Source organism: Epinephelus lanceolatus, chromosome 14 (assembly GCF_041903045.1).
Source record: "Epinephelus lanceolatus isolate andai-2023 chromosome 14, ASM4190304v1, whole genome shotgun sequence".
NCBI lineage: Eukaryota > Metazoa > Chordata > Actinopteri > Perciformes > Serranidae > Epinephelus > Epinephelus lanceolatus.
Genome location: NC_135747.1, coordinates 27,025,335 through 27,047,258, shown reverse-complemented (window position 1 = coordinate 27,047,258; position 21,924 = coordinate 27,025,335). Strand labels below are relative to the sequence as shown.

Here is a 21,924-nt window from a genome sequence, read left to right as displayed (position 1 = left end):
AACCTGGAAAGCTAAACTACACCCTGAACTTTGTGAACTGAGTGGATGTTGTTCTGTCCATTTAGTCCCCTCAAACAGAGGGTTGCTCAGGTACATATATTCTTACTGTTGTATCGTATTGACATGTAAAACATATTTTGCAAGAGATGCACAAAGGCAGCGAGGTTAAACTTTAACCTGTGATGATATTAGGGGAAAATCTTGGCACTGCCCACTAGGAGAGGGGTTAAAAACTGTTTTCACAAACTAAATGAACTTTTCAAATGTTTAGCAATTTTTTTTATATCAGTAGAATATCACTGATGGTTTGTTTCTACAATTTTTGGAGAAACAGTTCTTCACAAAATAGAGTATAAAACTCTGTTTCCACTGAGTTGAATTTGAGGTTGGGTGTTTTTCTTGGTTGTTGTAGTTTTGTTTTTGTGTTTATACCTTGCGGCAAATGCTGTATTTGGCCCTCAGGAGACAATAAAGAAATCTAACATGCAGTATAACAGAATACAATCCGAGAGAACCACAAACAACAGCCTTCTAAGTGACCATAAAACTAAATCATCACCACACTTCAAAACAGTTAAACAAAACGTGAACATTACAACCTTCATGGAGGTAGAGTTTATTGTTGCAGGGAAGGTGAATTAGACTGGATGAGTTTTAGCTTATAAACTAGCAATTAAGTGTACAGGTGACACCATATGGTACAAACTGAATGATTTCTCCAAGGCATATGAATCTTAAAAAAAACACAGGGTGGTGATTTTTATTTTATTTTATTTTATTCATTTATTTTACTTTATTTAAATAATTTGCTGGATCTACCTCAGTAATTCTCCAACACATTTACCTCAGTCTAAGTCCTCCTAGCTTCTCACTGGTTAGTTAAGAGACCCATAACGAGAAAGCGTAACCAGGAAATGAATTTGTTGGGAAGCTGCCGAAGCGTGGAGAATAGTAAAGTGCTGCTTATGAGAATATCCGTCTCCATCCTGCTGTGTACTCTCAACAAGAGTTTCTCAACTACCACACATCCAACCCGCTACAGTTGTATTTACACTTTACTGAACTGCCAGATGTTTGAACCAGGTTTTGGTTGAACTCTCAGGGTGACAGCAACGTTCACATGATATAGTAAACAAACCACGTTCACCACTTTAGCAGAAGGCAGACGATGACGTTATCTTAGAACCCAAACAGGCAAAGCCTCTCCTCTTCCAGGCAGCTGCCTCCATCTCACTCAGACTCACTCTGGGTCAGCAGCTGCCTGTACTCGTCAGACACCTTCACCATGTGGATGCGAGGACTTGACAGTGATTTTACCCTGGAGAGCAGCAGGAAAGCAAAGAGCGCTGACTCTGATGCTAAATCTCGCTAACAACCACGTGAAGAATCTCAGTCGACTGAAGAGTCTCTGACTGATGATCGAATCCTTGACTTTCAGGGTGCAGCCTTAATTTCACGCTATGGTGTTTCTTGTTGATACACAGAGAACACCCAAGATGACACTGGCTTCCTGTTTTCAAGAAGCATAAAGTAATACTGTCAAGACATGCAGTGAGTCCATACTTATTTTTGTGCCAATAACATTTATGCAAATGAGTATGCTATTCCCCTTGATGTCTAGATACATGTACCACAATGATTCCTGACACTGTTTATTGCCGCCTGTGTCATGCACCTTTAACCACCAAACAGATGACTCATTTATGGCTCCATCTTCCTTTAGTACAGATTGCACAGGGCCATCACCTCCTGAGACATTCCTGACGCTGTTAAATAACTCAGCCTTTAGGCTCACCTTTGGCCCGTCAAAGTCCCCACAAAGAGTGGGAGAGGGGGAAAGGAGGGAGGGAGGGAGGGAGGGAGGGAGGAGGAGGAGAACAGGTTGAAGACACATTAGATATCAGCCAAGCAGTGACAGGTGAGCTCCTCCTTTGGACTGGGACACTGAGCAGAGACGTGCTGGTGAGTTTAATTTCAGAACACTCCACCATACTGTATGTGGTGGTTTTCTGACATATATGATCACAAATCTGATGGATTATGAAATGATGAATAGATTAGGGAAATAGAACATTTTATTTTTCAAACTTTCCTTTAATATTTGCATTTATTTCTTTTACATTACTGGATAATTGTACCGTTTAGTCCTCTATAAATGGAGCAAAAGTACACTTGTTAGTTGATATAGTCACAAACACTGTAAGGTGTTATGGGTAGACATTGCTTTGTTTCAAAGGGTTACAACATGCCTTACATTACTTTAAAAAATGGTGTGGATGAGTTTTATAAAGGCACTGTAGTTAAATTGAGGTGTGTTATTATCTCTCGTGTCTTTTAATTTTGATACTGGACCTAATAACCTTACAATCGCCAAAGTGCCCTCTAGTGGGTGCAAACCTACACGATTTTATTTTAATTTCAAAGTTTCATAAGGCACAAATTCACTTAATATGGCTGAATGTTGAAAGAAATGTGTGTAAAATTATGTATAGGACCTCTACATTTTAGTCATAAAACGTGTCTTGGGTTTGAATATCGTACTCGACGTGAGCATGAATTAGTTAGCTCAGTGTCAAGAAAGTAGATACTTCTCTCCTGTACAATGGCCAAATGTTTTGTTTGTTTTTTTTTAATTTAAACTAACTTAAGAGGGAGAATTTTGTATGGGAAATAATGGATTTAGGGTTTCAAGACTTCATAATAGCATTGACTGTAGCGTCAAACAGCATCAGTAAAAAACGGTAACAACTGACTTAAAACCACTTCACACACTGTCAGAGCACACAGTATCCTATAATAGCTGTCAGTCAGTAGGGATACACTCCTGTCCACGTACTAACACACACGTCCTTTACGACCTTCACGTATGGAAATAACAGTCCAATAAGAGGATTACAGTGACATTCCTCACGGCGCATTCAAAGTCCAGGCTGTCTTCTGAAGGAGAGTCGTCACCGCAGTCAGCTGTGCCCGCTATTAACCATTAACTGCCACTAGAGTGCTGACATGGAAGATTAACTTTTCATCTGACGCTATCAGCACTTCTATGGCTCCTTTAAGTCCAGGGTTATGTGCTGCTAAATGAAGATGTTTAACGGGTGACAGCGGTGACAGGAAAAGAGGGAGACAGAGGACGGATTTTTCAAGGTTATAAATAAACCCAATAACTGCAGCTACTCCTTTACTGAAAGGGTAGATTAACATATTGAACAAAGCATGTTACTGTGTGTCTGTCCCTTGTTTGACTTTTTATATCACAGCCTCAAAATGTTCATTGTCTATATGGTAATGATCTAGTGTGTAAGATTTAGTGGCATCTAGCGGTGAGGTTGCAAAGCTAAAATGTCTCCCATGTGCCTGGCATGTAGGGCAGTAACAGTGGTCAATGGAAAAATACAAAAATGAAAATGGCCCATCTAGAGCCAGTGTTTGGTTTGTCCGTTCTGGGCTACTGTAGAACAACATGGCAGACTCTATGGAAGAGGACCCGCTCCATATGTAGATATAAATAGCTGATTCTAAGGTAACAAAAACACAGTTATTAATATTTTCAGGTGATTAAAAAGTAATAAAAACATAGTTATGAATATCAGACACATTTCAGCCAACAGATGCCCTAAATCCTAATCCTTTAAGAGCATTTTCTGTATCATGAAATGGATTTTTGCAGCTGATAAAAGAAGGAATCTTCAACAATTGTGATTATTGTGTCAGTAAAAACACATTTCTGTTTTCTTTATTTTTGTCACACACTTACTTGACACCAAAAGGAACAGACAAAAATTAGATGATAAATCAGTCATTTATTTTAATTATATAAACAGCGACCTTTTAGCCTATGTGTGGTTTTTGCTACATTTCCATTATACCTGAGCCACATTTTGGACATTCAAGTCTGCTTAATTTTGAATTAAATAGCCACCTAATAGTGACTTCAAATCTACAAACAAATACAAACAAGAGAACACATACCTGGAATCCCATTGCACACCACTGCAACATTTTGAGGAATCATGATGTTCAAGCTGGAATCCTTGGCAAAGTGGTGCACACCTTTTTATGAGTGAACATGCAGCAGCTAGCTCCATGGACTGAAATAAGAAGAAATCGAAATAGAATGATGTTAATCCAAAAAAATATTTACCAGCCGTCATTTCCAAACAGCTCATATCTCCTCAATGTACAAGTAATAAGAAGGACAACATTTTATATTGTGTAATTTGTGTATTGCTAATGCTAACTAAAACAGACATTAGCAAGCTAACAGATGATGAGTTCTTTTTGATCATAAACAAAATTGACCATAATTGAAGAATGACCCATAAACTTCTTTTTAATTTGGAGATGACTGTAGTGACTACGTACAGCAAACTGTGCATCTTTTCTATGTTAGGACATGGCCGGGTTCAAGCCGAGGGTGATCTCTCTAACCAAGAGGCCGGGTCATTCATTTGGCTTCTACTTGAGGGTGGAGCATAATGAGGAGGGTCACCTGATCCGCTGCCTGGAAATGGGAGGTCCAGCTGAACTGGCTGGCATGAAGGATGGAGACCGCATCCTGAGGGTCAATGGAACATTTGTTGATGAAATGTCACATTCAGAAGTAAGTGGGGTGTAGAATTACCGCAGTGCATTAATGAAATCAGTGATGACTCCTGATATGGAGCCCCTAAAATGACAACATATAGTAAAAAGTTATGTTATTGGTCTCCATAAGCTGAGTATGTGTTTCTCCGGGACAGGTGGTGGACATGGTGAGAAACAGTGGCGCATCAGTCACGTTCCACATCCTGGATGAAGCTTCCTATGTGCAGGCCAAAGCACGGGGAGTGAACCTGTCCAACCCTCAGAGCGCACCAGTTGTCAATGGTGGGACCAGCCAGGCTCTAAAACCCAAACTCTGCTACCTGGTTAAGTCCAGCTCATCCTATGGGTTTTCTCTTCGCAGTGTCAAAGGTGAGCTGAGGAGGTAGGGTAGGGGAATCCCAATTTAGGACAATTGATAAAAAAGAGAATCTGTTTAATTGGTCTACTCATGTGGGGTGGAACTGGTTGGTAAAAATAAAATGTGATGCTGGGATTTGTAACCTTAGATTTACTGAACTTTTTGAGACTTTTTAAATTTCACTCAGCATGAAATTATGACCAATTTGACATTTATCAAAATTAAAGAAAAAAAAAACACAAACCAACATCAATTACTGAGGGTTAGGGACAATTTTGTCTTATGCTTACTGTAACATAAAACATGGCTTTTTTGGTCAAGTTAAAACAACACATTCTCACTTCGACCACATATCAATGTTTGGTCATGGACCTTCCACATCCTTTTTTTTTTTTTTTTTTTCCCTACTTGTCTGCATTGGTCTTCATAGCTTAGCGCCACTAAAGGGTGTAAGCTTCTTGTGAAGACTGATGCACTGTTAATCTTGCAGTCAAGTATTTTATACCCATAATGCGTGGTTGTGACCGTCACCCACCCTCCCTGGAGACTAGCCTAACAGCCTTTATTGGAAAAACTTCCTAATATGAGTCAGAGAGGGCCGTGATACACCAAAGTGTGTCAAGGGGAAAGTAAGGAAACAAGCAAGGGGGAGGGGGCAGGTGCTTAAGTCCTGAGTTATATAGTGACAGTGCATGCGGAGAAGAAGGAGGAAAAACAAACAAACAAATAAACAAACAAACGAAAAAAAAACAGGGGAGAAACAGGCAGTGTAGCTGATGTATTGTGGCCTTGAGGTGGTTGTGCTCCATGCGGATTATCAAAAATAAACATATACATGTCTGCTATACTGTACTGAAAAACAAAAACAAAAGAGAAGTCTATACTGAACACCAAAAATGTGAGAGTCTTGGTGGAGGGGGAAAGCCCGATTGTAGAGAAGAGTTGCCAGCGCGGTGTGTTAGGTTTGAGAAGCAAGTGGGCCCCTTTGGAGTGATCCCATCGGTTCTTTGCGATGCGTCACGGAGCTGAAGTATCGAACATGCATGCGTGTATTTGAACCCTCCCAATGTGTTTATGAAAACCATCACCAGGGTCCAGGGCCAGCCCTGCGGGGGAAGGGGGGCGGTATGGCACCCCAAGACCGCAGGAGCGCCCAGACCCCAAGACCAAGGAGCCGCAGCCGCAGCCGCAGGACCTTCCACATCCTGACACAACATGAAAGGTACCCTGGGTGCGTTGGTTGTTGACGTTCTGGGATGCCGTGTCAAGTTCTGCCTGTTACATGCATTGTCTTCTTTCAAAATACACTACTATTTTCACAGGAAAATTACCGTTTATGTACAGTCTCTGTCAAAATAAACGCACTAAGTCGGTACAACAACATGTATTGACCTTTTTTTCCTCCAAAAACTAACGCACGTGGTTAGGTTTAGGCAACAAAAGCATATGGTTAGGTTTAGGGAAAAAGAATAGGGTTTGGCTTTATTACAGTATGTAGACACCACTCTCCTGTGTAAAAGTTGGTTTTTGTTGGACCCATCCACCACCACTCCCGCTCGCCCTACTGGGACCTTCAGCACCTTAAGTTTCGTCCTTTTCCCGCTGCATTTCCCCCTGATGCCGTAGAGAGCCGTTAAACTATAAAGCGACTGGCCACGTATCATGCTGACATTTAAGGAAGGCTTTTTCATCAAGTGTCAGATTTCGACGACTGGGAGGATTTCTCATACTTGCGTTTGGCCATGTTGTTGAGCTAGTTTGCTGTCTCTTTCAAGTAGCTGTCGATTTGTCACTCACTCTACAGCAGAAAACAGCATTTCAAAATAAAAGCTGTGTGCTGGAAATTCACTGTACTTAAAAGTAAAATGTGTTTTTTTACAAACTTGGCAGATTTGTGAGTCACTTGCGGTCTCTTCAGCATGGACCTGCGACCTACCAGTTGGGAACCACTGTTTTTAAAGATCCGCAGGGGTTCCTGCGTTATAAAGGGCTTATAAGTTAAAGACCCTGCAGGGTGGTGTACTCCTCATGACAGCTGCATCAGATCAGACCTCTGATTACATCAAACCACAGCCAAGGACAACTTTTAACCAGAGTGGGCAGTGAGGCACTGCTTTACAGCCTGGTGTGAAGTTACTCTTTAACACCAACTTTGTAACATTTACAACGGCAGACTTTATGGACCATTGTGAAAACCTTTTTCTAATGATATACTAGCGTTTATAACTACGGACATAGCTTACAAGAAAGTGATGAAACCCAATAAATATCAACCAACTATCAAATTGATGCAGCAGAAACAGAGCCCCTTCTTTTTATTCCACACATACTTCTACCTTGTCAAAATCTGGCACCTACATTACCCACAGTGCAACTCAACCACCAACAGTTTGGTCAGAGATTTGGGTGTGTTATGCTGATAACAGCTGTTTTGCACTAGCCTCAAGCAGACATGAGGAGATGACTAGAGAGATCTGGTAAGCTTACTTCCTTCTGACTCAACACCACCAGGTTGTTTTCAAGAAGAGAACTGTCTCTGTAACATCTCAGAGTTTAATTTCAATATCTTCTATGACATCTTTTCTAGGTGAACACGGTTTGTTCATGACAGAGGTGATCCAAGGAGGTGTGGCTGACAGGGCGGGGGTCTGTGTCAACGACCGCCTGTTGGAGATCAACGGGGAGAACGTGGAAGGCGCCACACACGATCAGGTAGTGGAGAAGATCAAGCTGGCTGGCAGCAGCATGATGTTCCTGCTGGTCGATCAGGAAACAGACAGGCACTACCAGAGCAAGAATATGAAGATGGGAGCATGGTTAGCCACAACCAAGTATCTCCCACACAAGCCACGTGTAGTCAACTTAACCAAAGGACCTGATGGCTATGGCTTCCTTCTCAGGGAGGAGAAGAACCTATCAGGCAAGGCAATAATCGGTATGTTAAAGGGAGAATTCACCCCAAAATCATTTTTTCCTTTTACCTGTAGTGCTGTTTATCAATATAGTTTCTTTTGCTGTGAGTTACCAAGTGTTGGAGATACCAATTGTAGAGATGTCGACCTTCTCTTAAATATAATAGAACTAGACAACATTCGGCTTGTGGTGCTCAAAAATCTTGACCCGTTCACTCAAGATAATCCACAGACTGTGTTGTGGGCAGTTTATGTAGAAAATATTTCCTACACCCACCAACCGTATCACTGGAAGTGTGCATCTACTGCTAGCCCACCTAGCGCTGCTGGGCAAGCTAACATTACCCCTGAACTGAGGAGGACGCCATTAATGTTTAAATGTTGCACTATCGCAAGCAAGAGCCTCTCGTCCTTGAGTGGTGATACGGTTGGCGGGTATAGTTCTGATGAAAGATAATAGTTCCTACATGACACTGCCCACAAAAAGGTCTTTGGATTATCTTGAGTAACAGGGTCATGAGTTCTGGAAAAGGACATTGCTGTTGAGTTTCTCAAATGAATTTTTTTGGCGCTTCGAGCACCACAAGCCGAGTGCCATCTAGTTCCATTACATTCCAGAGAAGGCGGACATCTCTACGGCCGATATCTCCAACACTCGGCAACTCACACTAAAACAATCTACAATGATAAATAGCACCGCAGGTAAGAGTAAAAATATGTATTTTTGATTCAGGGGTTGACTGTCCCTTTACTGTTTCCAATAACTTGGTATTTTAATGCAGTAAGACAGCTGCGTTTTAACGGTGTGCTCATTAATCCATTTAGGCCACTTCATCAAGGACATAGACAAAGGCAGCCCCGCAGATAGATCGGCTCTGAAGGAAATGGACAGACTAATAGCTGTTGACGGCAAATCGGTGGACGGCTTTAGCCATGAGCAGGTGGTGAACAAGATCAGGCAGAGTGGCAATACATGCAGCTTCCTAGTGGTAGACAAAGACACGGACCAAATGTATGAGCAGGTAAGTCATGGGTACCACTGTCAGACTTTAATATAAACTGCAGACAATCTATATAATGTCATTGTTGTGTCCCTCACAGGGGAAATTGCCTCCTATGCTCCCCTCGGAGGATATGGAGGATTCCAACTCACCGCCAAGTTACACAGAGGCCATCAATTTACCAGTTCCTGTCAAACCATCCACACTTGTTCAGCCAAGGAGGGCGGAGCTCAAGCCTAAACTGTGTAGAATGGAGAGGACTTCAACTACCTATGGCTTTCACCTGAACGGCATCCAGGGGCTCACGAGACAATACATCAAGGAGGTATACATGACAGGAACGCCTGCCATTTATTAATTTTCCATTTCAAAACAAAGTGGTGACAGGAGGTTTTGTTTCAGGTGGTGAAGGGTGGAGTGGCCGACAGGGCAGGTCTGGAGGATGACGACATTGTGGTTGAGGTGAACGGGGTAAACGTGGAGGAGAGCACCCACGACGAGGTGGTGGAAATGATCCGCCGCAGTGGCAACTCACTGGAGATGCTGGTGGCTAAAAGGAGCGTCTATGACCAACTCAAAGCTCAGGGAGTGACCATCACACGCCTGCTCCTCGGGGAAACGTCTTATGCTCAGGTCCACACTGTAGATACTCTAGAAGAAGTTACGAGATACGAGCAGAAAGCCAGACCTGAAACCCCAACTGAACCAGCAAGAGGGAGGGTGAGTGGTGCTTTTTAAATACTCAGTAATATTTTCACTAGCTGTGTGGCTATAGGGATGGCAGTGTTGGTTTGTATACCACTTTGGTACAAACAGAAATATCTCAACAACTATTTAATGTATTGCCATGAAATTTTGTAAAGGTAATCATATTCCCCATACAGTGAATCCTAATGACTTTGGTGATCCTCTGACTTTTCCTTCAGCGCCACCATGAGGTTAACATTTGTGGTTTTAAATGAAACGATTGGATGGATTGCCATGAAATTTCGTACAGATATTTATTAATTAATCAGAACAACTTTGGTGATCTCTAAATGTTACTTTAGCAGCATCATAAGGTCATCTATTTAGTTTAGTTTAATCCCAGGCTTAATATAAAGATGGACGATGCGTCTTCATCTTTTCCCACTGTACAAAACTGAAGACAAAATTTCCTGAATACGGCCGCTGCCATCTTGTGCTGGTGACGTCATTTGAAGCCAGAGTCTGTGCAGTGGGAGTGGAGCCTTCTCAAGGTCCCACTCATTCACCCACAAGTGTGTCAATGCATCATACCCTTTTTTGTTATCAAATAACTAAAACCAGAGTGATAAGAAGTACCTAAAATGACAGAAACGACCATTAGGAAAAAATTATTTGACACGTACTTCTGTTTCCTTAGCTTCAACCATATCCTATCCGCTAACATCGAGGGCACGGTTTTTATGGCCTACACTATAGCTAGCAACAAGGGGACAATCAAGATGTCTTGGCTCACTTTTAGGGAGCTGTCCAAGCCAACAGAAACAGTGCCAAGCTTTGAGGCCATATGTGGAAGTAGACCTTGAGGGTCTTGGGCCCAAAAAGGCTTTCTCCCATAGACTTACATTGTGATTGAAACATCTGTAAATCAGTTGGTAAGTGGCCTTGTGCGCTTACTCTATGGGCCCAACAATGCAAAAATCGAGCCTATTTGTCTTTATGCTGAGCAACTTTAATTGTAACTAATGGGGACCCGTCTCCAGCGCTGTATCCAGTTCTCTTTACACATCTTTACACAGTCTATGGATTTTCAAATATCTGCAAATCTACTGACATTCCCAGGATCCTCAGCTGTACCTTGTATTTACTGCCATTTAGCAAATGTTAAAATGTGTATACAAATACAATACACTAAGATGGTGAATACTGTAAATACTATATTGGATAATAATCAGCATGTTGTCATTGTTAGCGTACTGACATTAGCATTTAGCTTCAAACACTGTTGTGTGTCACGAGCACAGTCTTAGATAGCAGATTATTACTCAGTTCTGGAGAAAGTCCACACACTTTATAGATCATAAACTGTAATTATCTATGGAGGGAATCATTGCCTGAAATCTGCACCCTGAGCATTCTTTTGTACACACTAGCATGGCTGTAAATTTTTCTGTGCTGTTTATAGGTGGCTTTATACTTGGAGCATCATTACAAGAAGCTGAAATAATTCTGATTTTATTTTCCCTCTCTCTTCCAGACCTTGTCAGCTTTATCTCAAGAGAGCATGGATGAAAGATTATGAGAAGCCGCCGAACGGACAGTCTCCCTGATTCGGCTTTTGTCAATCTAATGTTGATCAATTGTTGTTTTTTAACAATCACCTCTAAGGGCACAAACAATAAAAAGCGAGACAGTAAAGACTTCTGAAATTCACTGTCAATATGTCATGTATTAAAGGGCTGAGAACAAAATATGATCCTGAATAGTGTTGACTTCCTTTGGTGCAAACAGTCGATGAGCCTGTGCAATGATATGATGAATGTGTAATGTCTCCTTAACCTAAGAACACCAATGCTACCAAGCTATCTACAGCCCACAGAGCTGAAGCTTACACTGTTGTTTCTAGTAAATACTATGGCCTTTCATGTATTCTCCATGAAAAAGCTGCTGTCTTTATTTAATGCTCTAAAAATTAAACTTTGCTGTTCCCAGTTCAATGAACACAAATAAATGAACACACATGTCTGAACTAAGTTTCCTTTATGGGTATTTGTTTTTGTTCCCAGTTAAATGATATATTTTGCTTCAGGATGTACATGATTGACAGGTGTAAGAGTAAAGCAGGGATGTGCCATGACCAGTACAGCTCCAGTGTCTTCAGACAAAAAGAAAAAGATCATTTTGGCCAGAATAAAAAGAATTTAAGAGAAAAACCAAGTGTCTGCATTTGCAGGTGAAATTAAATTCCCAATAGTAAAGTTTTTTCTGTGCATACTTCAACAAAGTCCACCTTCAAAGTTGTTTCCTAATGTGCTCCAATGCCCCCATCACTTGAGTCCAACAGCCATTCCTGATTCAGGAACAGACAGTCCAGATAATTATGTCCCATATAAAAAATACCCTGATTTCTGGACATCCCTAAATCCCAGATTCAAAGCCCTCCAAGTGAGAACAGATGCAGGAGATCAGAGGGTCATGTGTTTCTCTGGTGCCTGCTTGTGGGCGAGGTAAAGGAAGAGGATGCTGGACAAGGCGCTGACCAGGAAGATGACATCAAACCAGCGGTGGTAGAAGTTGAACTGCAGCTCTCCCAGAACCTCTGTCACGATGGAGCGATACTCCAGTGGCATGCTCATACGCATTAGCAGTACAGACGACACAAAATACATCCCCTGGTGGAGTGAGACACGGAGAGAGAAATGTTGGTTTAGCTGTAGTTTAGTGTTGCACAGTATACTGAGACGTTGATATGGTCGGTATTCAGTATTAGAACTTTGTTGTAGGTCAAATGTGTCTTTGGTGTAAGTGATCGAGAAGATGAAATGTAAAACATGGCAACTGTGCATGTATCCCCATTACTACAGCGTGAGACTACTTTTCCTAACGTTACAGAGGCAACGCTGATGGTGAGCCCACTGACATATTAATGCCTGTATGCAAAAATTGCTTTACAACAGTGTCGTGCAAGGGAGGAAACACTTCAAACTAGGGCTAGGCAACACTTATGAAAATAATATTGTGATATTTTCAGGCTATATCTCAATACACAATATATATCTTGATATTTTTAAATCTCCTAATGACTATTGTTTTTTGTTTTTTATTTTCAGAAAATATTGTCACAATTAGATTTTTGATCAATAATCATCAGTAATGTGAATATAACAGCTAGGTGGGTTAAGGCAAGCATTTTAACAAATAGAAAATCTGATAGTTGATACATTTACATCACATCTAATATCTCAATAATGATATAACATCTACACTACAGGCCAAAAGTTTGGACACCCCTTCTCATTCAATGCGTTTTCTTTATTTTCATGACTATTTACATTGTAGATTCTCACTGAAGGCATCAAAACTATGAATGAACACATGTGGAGTTATGTACTTAACAAAAAAAGGTGAAATAACTGAAAACATGTTTTATATTCTAGTTTCTTCAAAATAGCCACCCTTTGCTCTGATTACTGCTTTGCACACTCTTGGCATTCTCTCCATGAGCTTCAAGAGGTAGTCACCTGAAATGGTTTCCACTTCACAGGTGTGCCTTATCAGGGTTAATTAGTGGAATTTCTTGCTTTATCAATGGGGTTGGGACCATCAGTTGTGTTGTGCAGAAGTCAGGTTAATACACAGCCGACAGCCCTATTGGACAACTGTTAAAATTCATATTATGGCAAGAACCAATCAGCTAACTAAAGAAAAACGAGTGGCCATCATTACTTTAAGAAATGAAGGTCAGTCAGTCCGGAAAATTGCAAAAACTTTAAATGTGTCCCCAAGTGGAGTCGCAAAAACCATCAAGCGCTACAACCAAACTGGCACACATGAGGACCGACCCAGGAAAGGAAGACCAAGAGTCACCTCTGCTTCTGAGGATAAGTTCATCCGAGTCACCAGCCTCAGAAATCGCAAGTTAACAGCAGCTCAGATCAGAGACCAGATGAATGCCACACAGAGTTCTAGCAGCAGACCCATCTCTAGAACAACTGTTAAGAGGAGACTGCGCCAATCAGGCCTTCATGGTCAAATAGCTGCTAGGAAACCACTGCTAAGGAGAGGCAACAAGCAGAAGAGATTTGTTTGGGCCAAGAAACACAAGGAATGGACATTAGACCAGTGGAAATCTGTGCTTTGGTCTGATGAGTCCAAATTTGAGATCTTTGGTTCCAACCGCCGTGTCTTTGTGAGACGCAGAAAAGGTCAACGGATGGATTCCACATGCCTGGTTCCCACTGTGAAGCATGGAGGAGGAGGTGTGATGGTGTGGGGGTGTTTTGCTGGTGACACTGTTGGGGATTTATTCAAAATTGAAGGCACACTGAACCAGCATGGCTACCACAGCATCCTGCAGCGACATGCCATCCCATCCAGTTTGCGTTTAGTTGGACGATCATTTATTTTTCAACAGGACAATGACCCCAAACACACCTCCAGGCTGTGTAAGGGCTATTTGACCAAGAAGGAGAGTGATGGAGTGCTGCAGCAGATGACCTGGCCTCCACAGTCACCGGACCTGAACCCAATCGAGATGGTTTGGGGTGAGCTGGACCGCAGAGTGAAGGCAAAGGGGCCAACAAGTGCTAAACACCTCTGGGAACTCCTTCAAGACTGTTGGAAAACCATTTCAGGTGACTACCTCTTGAAGCTCATGGAGAGAATGCCAAGAGTGTGCAAAGCAGTAATCAGAGCAAAGGGTGGCTATTTTGAAGAAACTAGAATATAAAACATGTTTTCAGTTATTTCACCTTTTTTTGTTAAGTACATAACTCCACATGTGTTCATTCATAGTTTTGATGCCTTCAGTGAGAATCTACAATGTAAATAGTCATGAAAATAAAGAAAACGCATTGAATGAGAAGGTGTGTCCAAACTTTTGGCCTGTACTGTACATATTGCCCTACCCTACTTCAAACCTCGCCAAGCACCTCAGTGACAGACACCAAGACCTCTCCAAGGAGTCAAAAAAGGTAGGAAATAAGCTCATCAACGCTGATGAAGGCTTACAGCTGAAACGCGTAGGTTGTTTTTTGCTCTGCTGCCTAGATTAAAAGATCTTTAAAAGTATCAATATCAGGCCTACCCTATTGTAAGTAGCATGACAAGCATATAAGAAAATGTAAGTTCCCAAATGGCAAATGTATTAAGCTGCAGTGATTTGAGGGTCTAATTTTGGTGCTCTAATGAACAGTAACAAAAAACTAAATAACTTAGGGCTGCATGTCACTTCTAAAATAATGTGGCTTTATAGTATCAGACAGAACGGCCGGTTAAAAAGATTGCACACACACTCCCACTGTAAATTTAGGCAACACAGCCACTGGCTAAAAACAATGTGATTGGGTGGCTAGAGTATCACTTATTTTGGTAGAGTCATGGTTTGTCACGTTGGAACTACTCATAAAATAAAACACTGGTGCATGGGGCAGGTCTATCATACATAATATATTATTATTTGGCCCAGTGAATGTAACCACATATCAGAAATTTGCCCTGATACGTATGAATAAAATGGAGTAATTAGGATTTTATTGTAAATTAATTTTGTACACACTCTAAATCTCATGGTTTTGCAACAAAATGTGATCAACCCTTGTGGAAATGCTGCTTCTAATCTGTATAGTTTCGGTATCGAGTATCACTACTAAACTTGATATAGCTATCAAAGTCAAAATTTTGGCATTCTGCCAACTCTGCTGTTGTCTGTAGGCTGTGCTCTGTGTTATAAGACAACTATAAAGCAACACACTCACCATGATCTGAGCAAGGACGAGCACAATGACATTGGAGGACTTGCTGCTTGATATCGCATAAAAGAACTAAAACCCAAGAAACGTGAAATCTTTAGTTAAACAGACATATTATTCAAAAACAGTCTCAGATTTTTGTGCCTCAAGATCTGTAGCCATTTTAACATGTGTCATGTGGCAGTGTTACCTTGGTGAGGGTGATGAGTAAGCCACGGATAGATGTGACGATTATTATTCCCACCAGGATGAAAGAGATGTGTTGGGACCAAAACTTCACCTGAGAGGGGGAGAAAGAGAAACAAAAGATTATGAAAAATAAAGTGATGAAAAAAAAATAAGGACAGAGGACTCTCAATCTGCATGTATTATGTATTCATTTCAATTTAAATGCAGTGCCATGTTCTGTGGGTGTGAGCTATAACGCAATCAAGTAATTGTCTGTGTGGCAAAAGATTGATAGTGATCATGCAGGCAGAGAGATGATAATGGGCTGACAATTATCTTTATAGGAGGTCATGCGGTGTGGCATGTGACTATTTCTGCAGGTGTGTGTGTGTGTGTGTGTGTGTGTGTGTGTGTGTGTGTGTGTGTGTGTGTGTCTTACATCAAACTGGATGCCCAAGTAGTTCACTGTGATTTCAATACCCCTCGTCACTGGATCCGTCTTTCCAACTCGATCGAACACAATGTTTATTGTAGCCTATGATGAACAGTAGACAGATTTTTAAAATACATTTTTGATTTAGATGTTAAACAATATAAAAACACTGTACATGTGATTATGTAACTGGGAGTGTGAGTGTGAGGGACAGACACAATGCCAGAGGTTTAGAAGTTCTCACCATGAAGATTTTCCAAACACAGTAGATGGAAAAGAAGTAGCCGAGGAAGTTGAAATATTTCCCCTGGAATGTCTTTGAGTACTCAATTCGCTCCTAAAGATAAGGAAAGGTGGTGGTAAAGAATTGGTAAACATTTATGGGGTAATCAAAGTGGGCGTCGTTTGTATAGATAAAAGTGTGTGTCTGTAATGGCAGTCAGTGGTTCTCGGGCTAGAGACTTCTGGGTTTAGTTTAAACAATGTAATCAGGCACTGATCTGAGTGAAAACCATTCATATAAATGATATGGGCAGCTGCAGATGACGCTTTCTTCTGATCTGTATGAACCACGTGATCAGGAAAGAGCAGACCTGACAGCATGCTAATAAATTTTTTCTTTTATCAGGTCCTGTGACGTATGACTGTGATGTTGCAACAGAGGCAATAAACTTGGCTCGAATTACAGAGGGGGAAAGTCTGGAAATTGTTGCTGAAGAGGGGAGGGTTGTGTTGAATGGAGCAAAGAAGAGCTCCCACACAAGGATCCACACCTGTACCCAGGATAACAGCTGATAAAGCTCCACACTGATAACATTCGGCAACTGAGATTTTGTTTTGGGAGATGGGCCTTTGTTGACTGATTCTCGGGAGGGGCAGATGGCTCTTGTTGTCAAAGAAACTGCTCCACAGATTATACTTTAACTGAGCGTTTACAGGAGTCATAAAGCAGTCACAACTATCAACAGTGCAAGTTAAGAGAAGACACATTAAACAGACGCTTAAACCTGTGATAACAGATGTTTTTGGACCATTAGCCACCTTATCAGTGTTAACTTTGATTGTAGTCAGTTTTAATTTACTTTTTAGTCTTTTTTTGTTTTGTCATAGTCAAGTTTTAGTCAGTGGAACTTCATTTAAGTCTAATTTTGGTCAATGTTTTAATCAGAATTTTCTCAGACAGTTACTCTGGTTCCTTAGATGCAGTTTCAAAATTATGAAACTGTCTGAGAAAATTCTGATTAAAACATTGACCAAAATTAGACTTAAATGAAGTTCCACTGACTAAAACTTGACTATGACAAAACAAAAAAAGACTAAAAAGTAAATTAAAACTGACTACAATCAAAGTACTGTAATGGATTTTGCTAAATTACATTTGTCCTGGCTGTAAAAAATCAAATGAGAACTAAGCACGCCTTGAACTATGTGTTAGTCATCAAGGCGGAGAATGCGTCACTAATTTACCGTACTTTTTTCATGTCATATAAAAATAAATGTATAAAGACATTTATAAAATACTACTTTATATTACTGGGGTTTTCCCCTAATTACTGTGACATGTTTCACCTAGCAGTACTCCAATTTTATGAATCAGCAGTTAAAAAAATGTGTAAACTGAGTCGTTACAGCAGACGAGCACTACCTGGGTAACATCACATCTTATTACTCAGTTTTTGTCTAGTCTAGCAACTCCTGAGGGAATCATGTGGCTCTTTAGCTGCTAAGTGCTCAACTATGTCCACCAGCAAGTTGGTATCTGTGCCTGTCTGCCGTTTGGTGCTGAGCAGATAGTGTAAAATTGATATTTTACAGCTTAATGTTGCAGGCCAGGTAAATAGATGATGCTCTGAAACTCACTGAAAATCACTCCTCCACCTGCATAACTTCAGTCAAGATTATTGCTGCATGTTCCTCCATGTTTTTGTTTTTAATTCACACTGTGTTTCTCTGTAGTTAAGTGGAGCAACATGTGCTCGAGCATCTCTGTGTATGTGTATGCATGCACATGTGGTACCTTGGTGGCTTGCAGGTCCACAGTCTCAAGAAAAAGCTGCCGACTCAGCTCCTCTAGAGCGTCAACCTCTTGCTGGATCAAAGACAGGTCTGGAGGGAAGAGGTCAAGGCTGACATCTACTGTGGATAACTAATGTATAATTATCTGGTAACAGCTAAAAATGAAGCATCTTTGCAATCATACTTAGTGTGAGTATAAAGGATACTTTCGCTGCCTGTTTGTGTGGCGGTAACACTCTTGATCATGCCCCAGAATCCTGTCTGCTTGTTCTGGTCTTCCCCTCGCTGGTACATCTGCCTCCTCGTCATGGCAATCCTACACACAAAGAATGAATTGCAGCAACACCAAAATTTGTTTTATTTATTTTATAAAAAAAATAAATAAATATAATAACCACTCTTTTTTACTTACCGTTTCTTTTTGCTGACAATCATGTCCATCGTCTGGAGCAGCCGCCTCTCCAGAGCAAGGATGTCACTGTCTGTTACATTTCTGTGAAAATAACAAAGCAGGAAGCATCGAAGCAATGGCAGCATGTGTCATGAGAACAAGGATGGGATTCGGGATGTCTGATGCATAAGCAGATGAACAGGTTGTATGAAGGTAACATCAGAGAAAACCCACAGCTGAGCTCACCTGAGGAAATAGGACATGTATGTGTAGGGACAGTTAACCGCACCAAACCCTGACAACAGAGCCATGAGGGTGACTCCGATCACACCAACTCGACTGATTAGCTGCTCAATGGACAGGATCCCTAAAAAAGACAATGACACTTTTCAAACATCTTCCTAGATGAAGGGCTCTCACAATTTATGAGAAAAAGGCATACATAAGGCGTAGGTGCACACAGAGAGGAGACGGATGCACACTCACCATGTTTTGGACTCAGGATGGGGAATGGGTCTCCCAACTTCCAGAAGAAATACATGAAGGTAAACCACACCATGCAAGCGAACAGAAGCTTCTGTCTCTGCACTACACAGACACAAGAAAACAGCTTTCTGTGATGTAATGAGTTAAAATAACATCTGTTAAACAGCACCTTTCATTTTCACTTACAGCATCATATTCGTAATAGGCTAGCCAGCTAATTATCTGTACTTACACAGGCGTATGTTGCTGACAACGAAATAACCGATGTAGAAAGGCACCACAAAGATTAGGACCAGCAGTATCACATAGAGATTCAGCTTCCAGTGAAAATACCTGGAGCTGTGGCAAAAACATGATAGTTAAAATTCTTCACCTGCAATAAGCAGCAATAAAACATAGTAATAGTCCACAGACAATGTACTTACCTGCTACTTAAGGCACCCAGAATCTCAAAGATGATGAGCTCGAACATGGTACATGAAAAAGCAAAAGTGACAGAGAAAACCACCTGGACAACGTACTGTCGCACCTGTCAACAAACACAAAGACAGTGAAGACTGTTCACATGGAGGACCACCAGTGATTGATGAGGACTACAGCTGTATTAGTGGTGATGACCAGTGGTTATTATGCCTGAGCCAGTGGTCAACACATCCAGGGGTCAGCTGTAAATAAATGCTTTGGGAAAATACTGTACCTCATAATCTTTAAACAGCTGCCGCATGAAGAATAACCAGCCAAATCCAAAGAACAGCACCTGTGTTGGATTAAATGGGGATTATTTGGAGGAAGGAGAGGAGGGGATGATTACATTTCCTGTTTTTTCTGCCTTAGTTTTATCAAGCTAAATCAAATTAGCAATGGATCTCATCTCATATCTATGAATTAAGCCTTTTATAGTGTTTTTGCAATCTGTTCTGGCTCACTGTCACACTGTCATGACTTACTGGGACACTAGAATAAAACAGAGCCATGGTTGATGTTAGTAATAGCTGTGCTTTTTTTCTGCAAGTTAAAAAACTTGGTGTGGGGAAAAAGGTCTAATGGTTACTGTCAGCTCTCTTAACCAACCTGCAGCTCAGCACAACAGTTCATTAAACATTAGGGCTAAGCAATATGAATATATTATAACATTATCAAGATATGAGACTGTATCATCTTAGATTCTGGATATTACTGTATTGTGATATGGCATAAATTGTGATATTTTTTTTCCATTGCTTTAAAGACATTTCTATTTGTTTTAGCGCTTGCCTTAACCCACTTAGTCATTACATTCCCATTATTGATGATTATTGATCAAAAAACTAATTGTGTTAGTAGCAATAGTCATCCCTACAACTTTGTCGCATTAGAGAGGGTAATTGGTCAGCAATATTGTTATGTTTGATTTTGTCTGCCAGTCCTAGCATGCTTTTGAGGAGATTTTATAAAAAATATTGAAATATATATCGTGTATCGAGATATAGTCTGAAAATATTGCGATCTAATTTTCAGGACATATCGCCCAGCCTGATTTAACGTCCTAAAGTTTTTATTCATAACATGATGAAGTTAAGCACTGACAACAGATAGCATTACAATGAGCATAACCATAATTTGTGTAATGTAAGGTAAACAATTTAAATGGAATAACTTCTAATGTTGCATTTAATCGTGCAAAACGAGCTGCTAATAGACAGAGTGTTGCTGGTGGTTGAGTTTTAGCAGGAAAACATTTCAAGAACTTTGAAAGATGTGGTCATGACAAAGTAACTAAGTAAAAGAGATTAGATTCAGTGTTTAATTAATTGACAAATGGCTGTTATAAACAGTAACAGACAGTGACATGCTGGCTGTTTTCAAGACGTCTTTTACCCTTTTGATTCAGATAATAGACATGTTAAAACTTCTACAGGAAGAACAAGAGCGCTGTAGGTGAAGACAGTCGAAATGTAACGTTTAATGTAACGTTAGCTGGTAACATTTAATATAACATTGGCTCACAACATGCGCTGTATATTCTTGTTCAGTTAGAGAAACACACGTTACAGTTTACTGACTTTACCAACTCTTCATTACCTGTGAGGTGAACATGATGACTGAGTCCACCAGAAACGACATGATGATGTTTGTAAATCAGCCTTTACTCCGCGACAGAAACTGACCGTAAAGGTGTAGCAGGGCCGAGGACTGCTTTAATTCATGTTGATATGACAGAAACTATCAGTCTTGACCTGTATGAAATGTTCGCTATGTTGCTATTGAGCTCATTTTAGGAGCATTTGTTGTTCAGCTGTCAAGTTGCAACGGTTGGCCATGTGTATACGTCATCAAGATGAGTCCGACGAGGAGACTTCCGTCTCAAAACTGTGACGTCTCGCAAAGAAAAGACACCAACTAAAAAGTAAATTAAAACAATCCATAGTACTTTAAAACGTTTTGAAATATAATAAATATTTTTAGTTTATGGTCATGAAGTTGGTCACTTTTTTTTTTTTTTTTTTTTAAGGCTGTGAGGATTTTGGCATGGTCGTTGTAATTACCATGTTAACCTGTAGGGGGCCACAAAACACACTACCACCACTACTACTACTACTGCTGTTCCTGCTACTGATGATAATAATAATAATAATAATAATAATAATAATAATAATAATAATAATAATAATAATAATAGACATTTTAGCATATTAACATGTATTAATTAATGTAATTAAATTAATCTATTACTATTTTTATCATTGTTATTATTATGTCATTGTATATTACGGAATTGTTGATTTTATGATCTATGGATACATTGCTGTTTGTTTGGGGTTTTTTTTACTTTGTCTTGTAAGATGTCCATGAGTGCTTTGAAAAGAAGACGAAGAAGAAGAAAAAGAAGAAGAAGAAGAAGAAGAAGAAGAAGAAGAAGAAGAGGAAGAAAGCCCTGAAAACTTATTTTCTCAGTCTCCGTCCAAAGTTGTAATAGTTTATTTTGTTCTGTAATTTATTTTGTTTAATTTATTAATTAATCTATTTATTTCATTTTTATCATTATTAACATTACTATCTTTTCTTCACAACTAGTAGCCTACTTTTCTGACACCCAAATATATATGCTTTCTGCAAATACTTGTTTAATTTTACATTACTGCTACTACAATAAGATTT

General features: G+C 40.2%; 2 protein-coding genes across 3 annotated transcripts; one reads left to right on the top strand and one right to left on the bottom strand.

The window, feature by feature from the left end:
• The first annotated feature begins 1,877 nt into the window (after positions 1 to 1,877).
• On the top strand, positions 1,878 to 11,571 carry pdzk1 (PDZ domain containing 1). 2 transcript variants are annotated; one of them, XM_033617631.2, is made up of 8 exons: positions 1,878 to 1,962; positions 4,394 to 4,603; positions 4,743 to 4,956; positions 7,533 to 7,865; positions 8,683 to 8,879; positions 8,959 to 9,183; positions 9,261 to 9,578; positions 11,080 to 11,571. In XM_033617631.2, exons 2-8 carry the CDS (start codon positions 4,397 to 4,399, stop codon positions 11,122 to 11,124), a joined length of 1,539 nt encoding a protein of 512 aa, XP_033473522.1. In that variant the 5' UTR covers positions 1,878 to 1,962; positions 4,394 to 4,396; the 3' UTR covers positions 11,125 to 11,571. The 2 variants fall into 2 exon arrangements, with proteins under 2 accessions (XP_033473522.1, XP_033473521.1); XM_033617630.2 differs by having other exon boundaries at positions 7,533 to 7,880.
• Positions 11,568 to 21,101, bottom strand: LOC117251379 (Golgi pH regulator). Its single transcript, XM_033617632.2, has 14 exons — positions 20,848 to 21,101; positions 19,484 to 19,543; positions 19,212 to 19,315; positions 19,019 to 19,125; positions 18,787 to 18,888; positions 18,547 to 18,667; positions 18,322 to 18,402; positions 18,116 to 18,225; positions 17,911 to 17,999; positions 16,138 to 16,230; positions 15,900 to 15,995; positions 15,483 to 15,572; positions 15,299 to 15,364; positions 11,568 to 12,214 (listed from the first exon to the last, which is right to left on the bottom strand). The coding sequence occupies exons 1-14, from the start codon at positions 20,887 to 20,889 to the stop codon at positions 12,008 to 12,010; spliced, it is 1,368 nt and encodes a 455-aa protein (XP_033473523.1). The 5' UTR covers positions 20,890 to 21,101; the 3' UTR covers positions 11,568 to 12,007.
• Positions 21,102 to 21,924: the final 823 nt, after the last annotated feature.

What these genes read in the sequence shown, in the direction of transcription:
- pdzk1 (XM_033617630.2), top strand. Translation starts at nt 4,397, where the DNA reads ATGGCCGGGTTCAAGCCGAGGGTGATCTCTCTAACCAAGAGGCCGGGT. An exon ending in ATCAGGCAAGGCAATAATCG is followed by an intron (nt 7,881 to 8,682) that starts GTATGTTAAAGG and finishes TAATCCATTTAG; the next exon opens with GCCACTTCATCAAGGACATA. An exon ending in CGAGACAATACATCAAGGAG is followed by an intron (nt 9,184 to 9,260) that starts GTATACATGACA and finishes GTTTTGTTTCAG; the next exon opens with GTGGTGAAGGGTGGAGTGGC.
- LOC117251379 (XM_033617632.2), bottom strand. Translation starts at nt 20,889, where the DNA reads ATGTCGTTTCTGGTGGACTCAGTCATCATGTTCACCTCACAG. An exon ending in ATTGTCAGCAAAAAGAAACG is followed by an intron (nt 18,226 to 18,321) that starts GTAAGTAAAAAA and finishes CTTTGTGTGTAG; the next exon opens with GATTGCCATGACGAGGAGGC. An exon ending in TACTCATCACCCTCACCAAG is followed by an intron (nt 15,365 to 15,482) that starts GTAACACTGCCA and finishes CTTGGGTTTTAG; the next exon opens with TTCTTTTATGCGATATCAAG.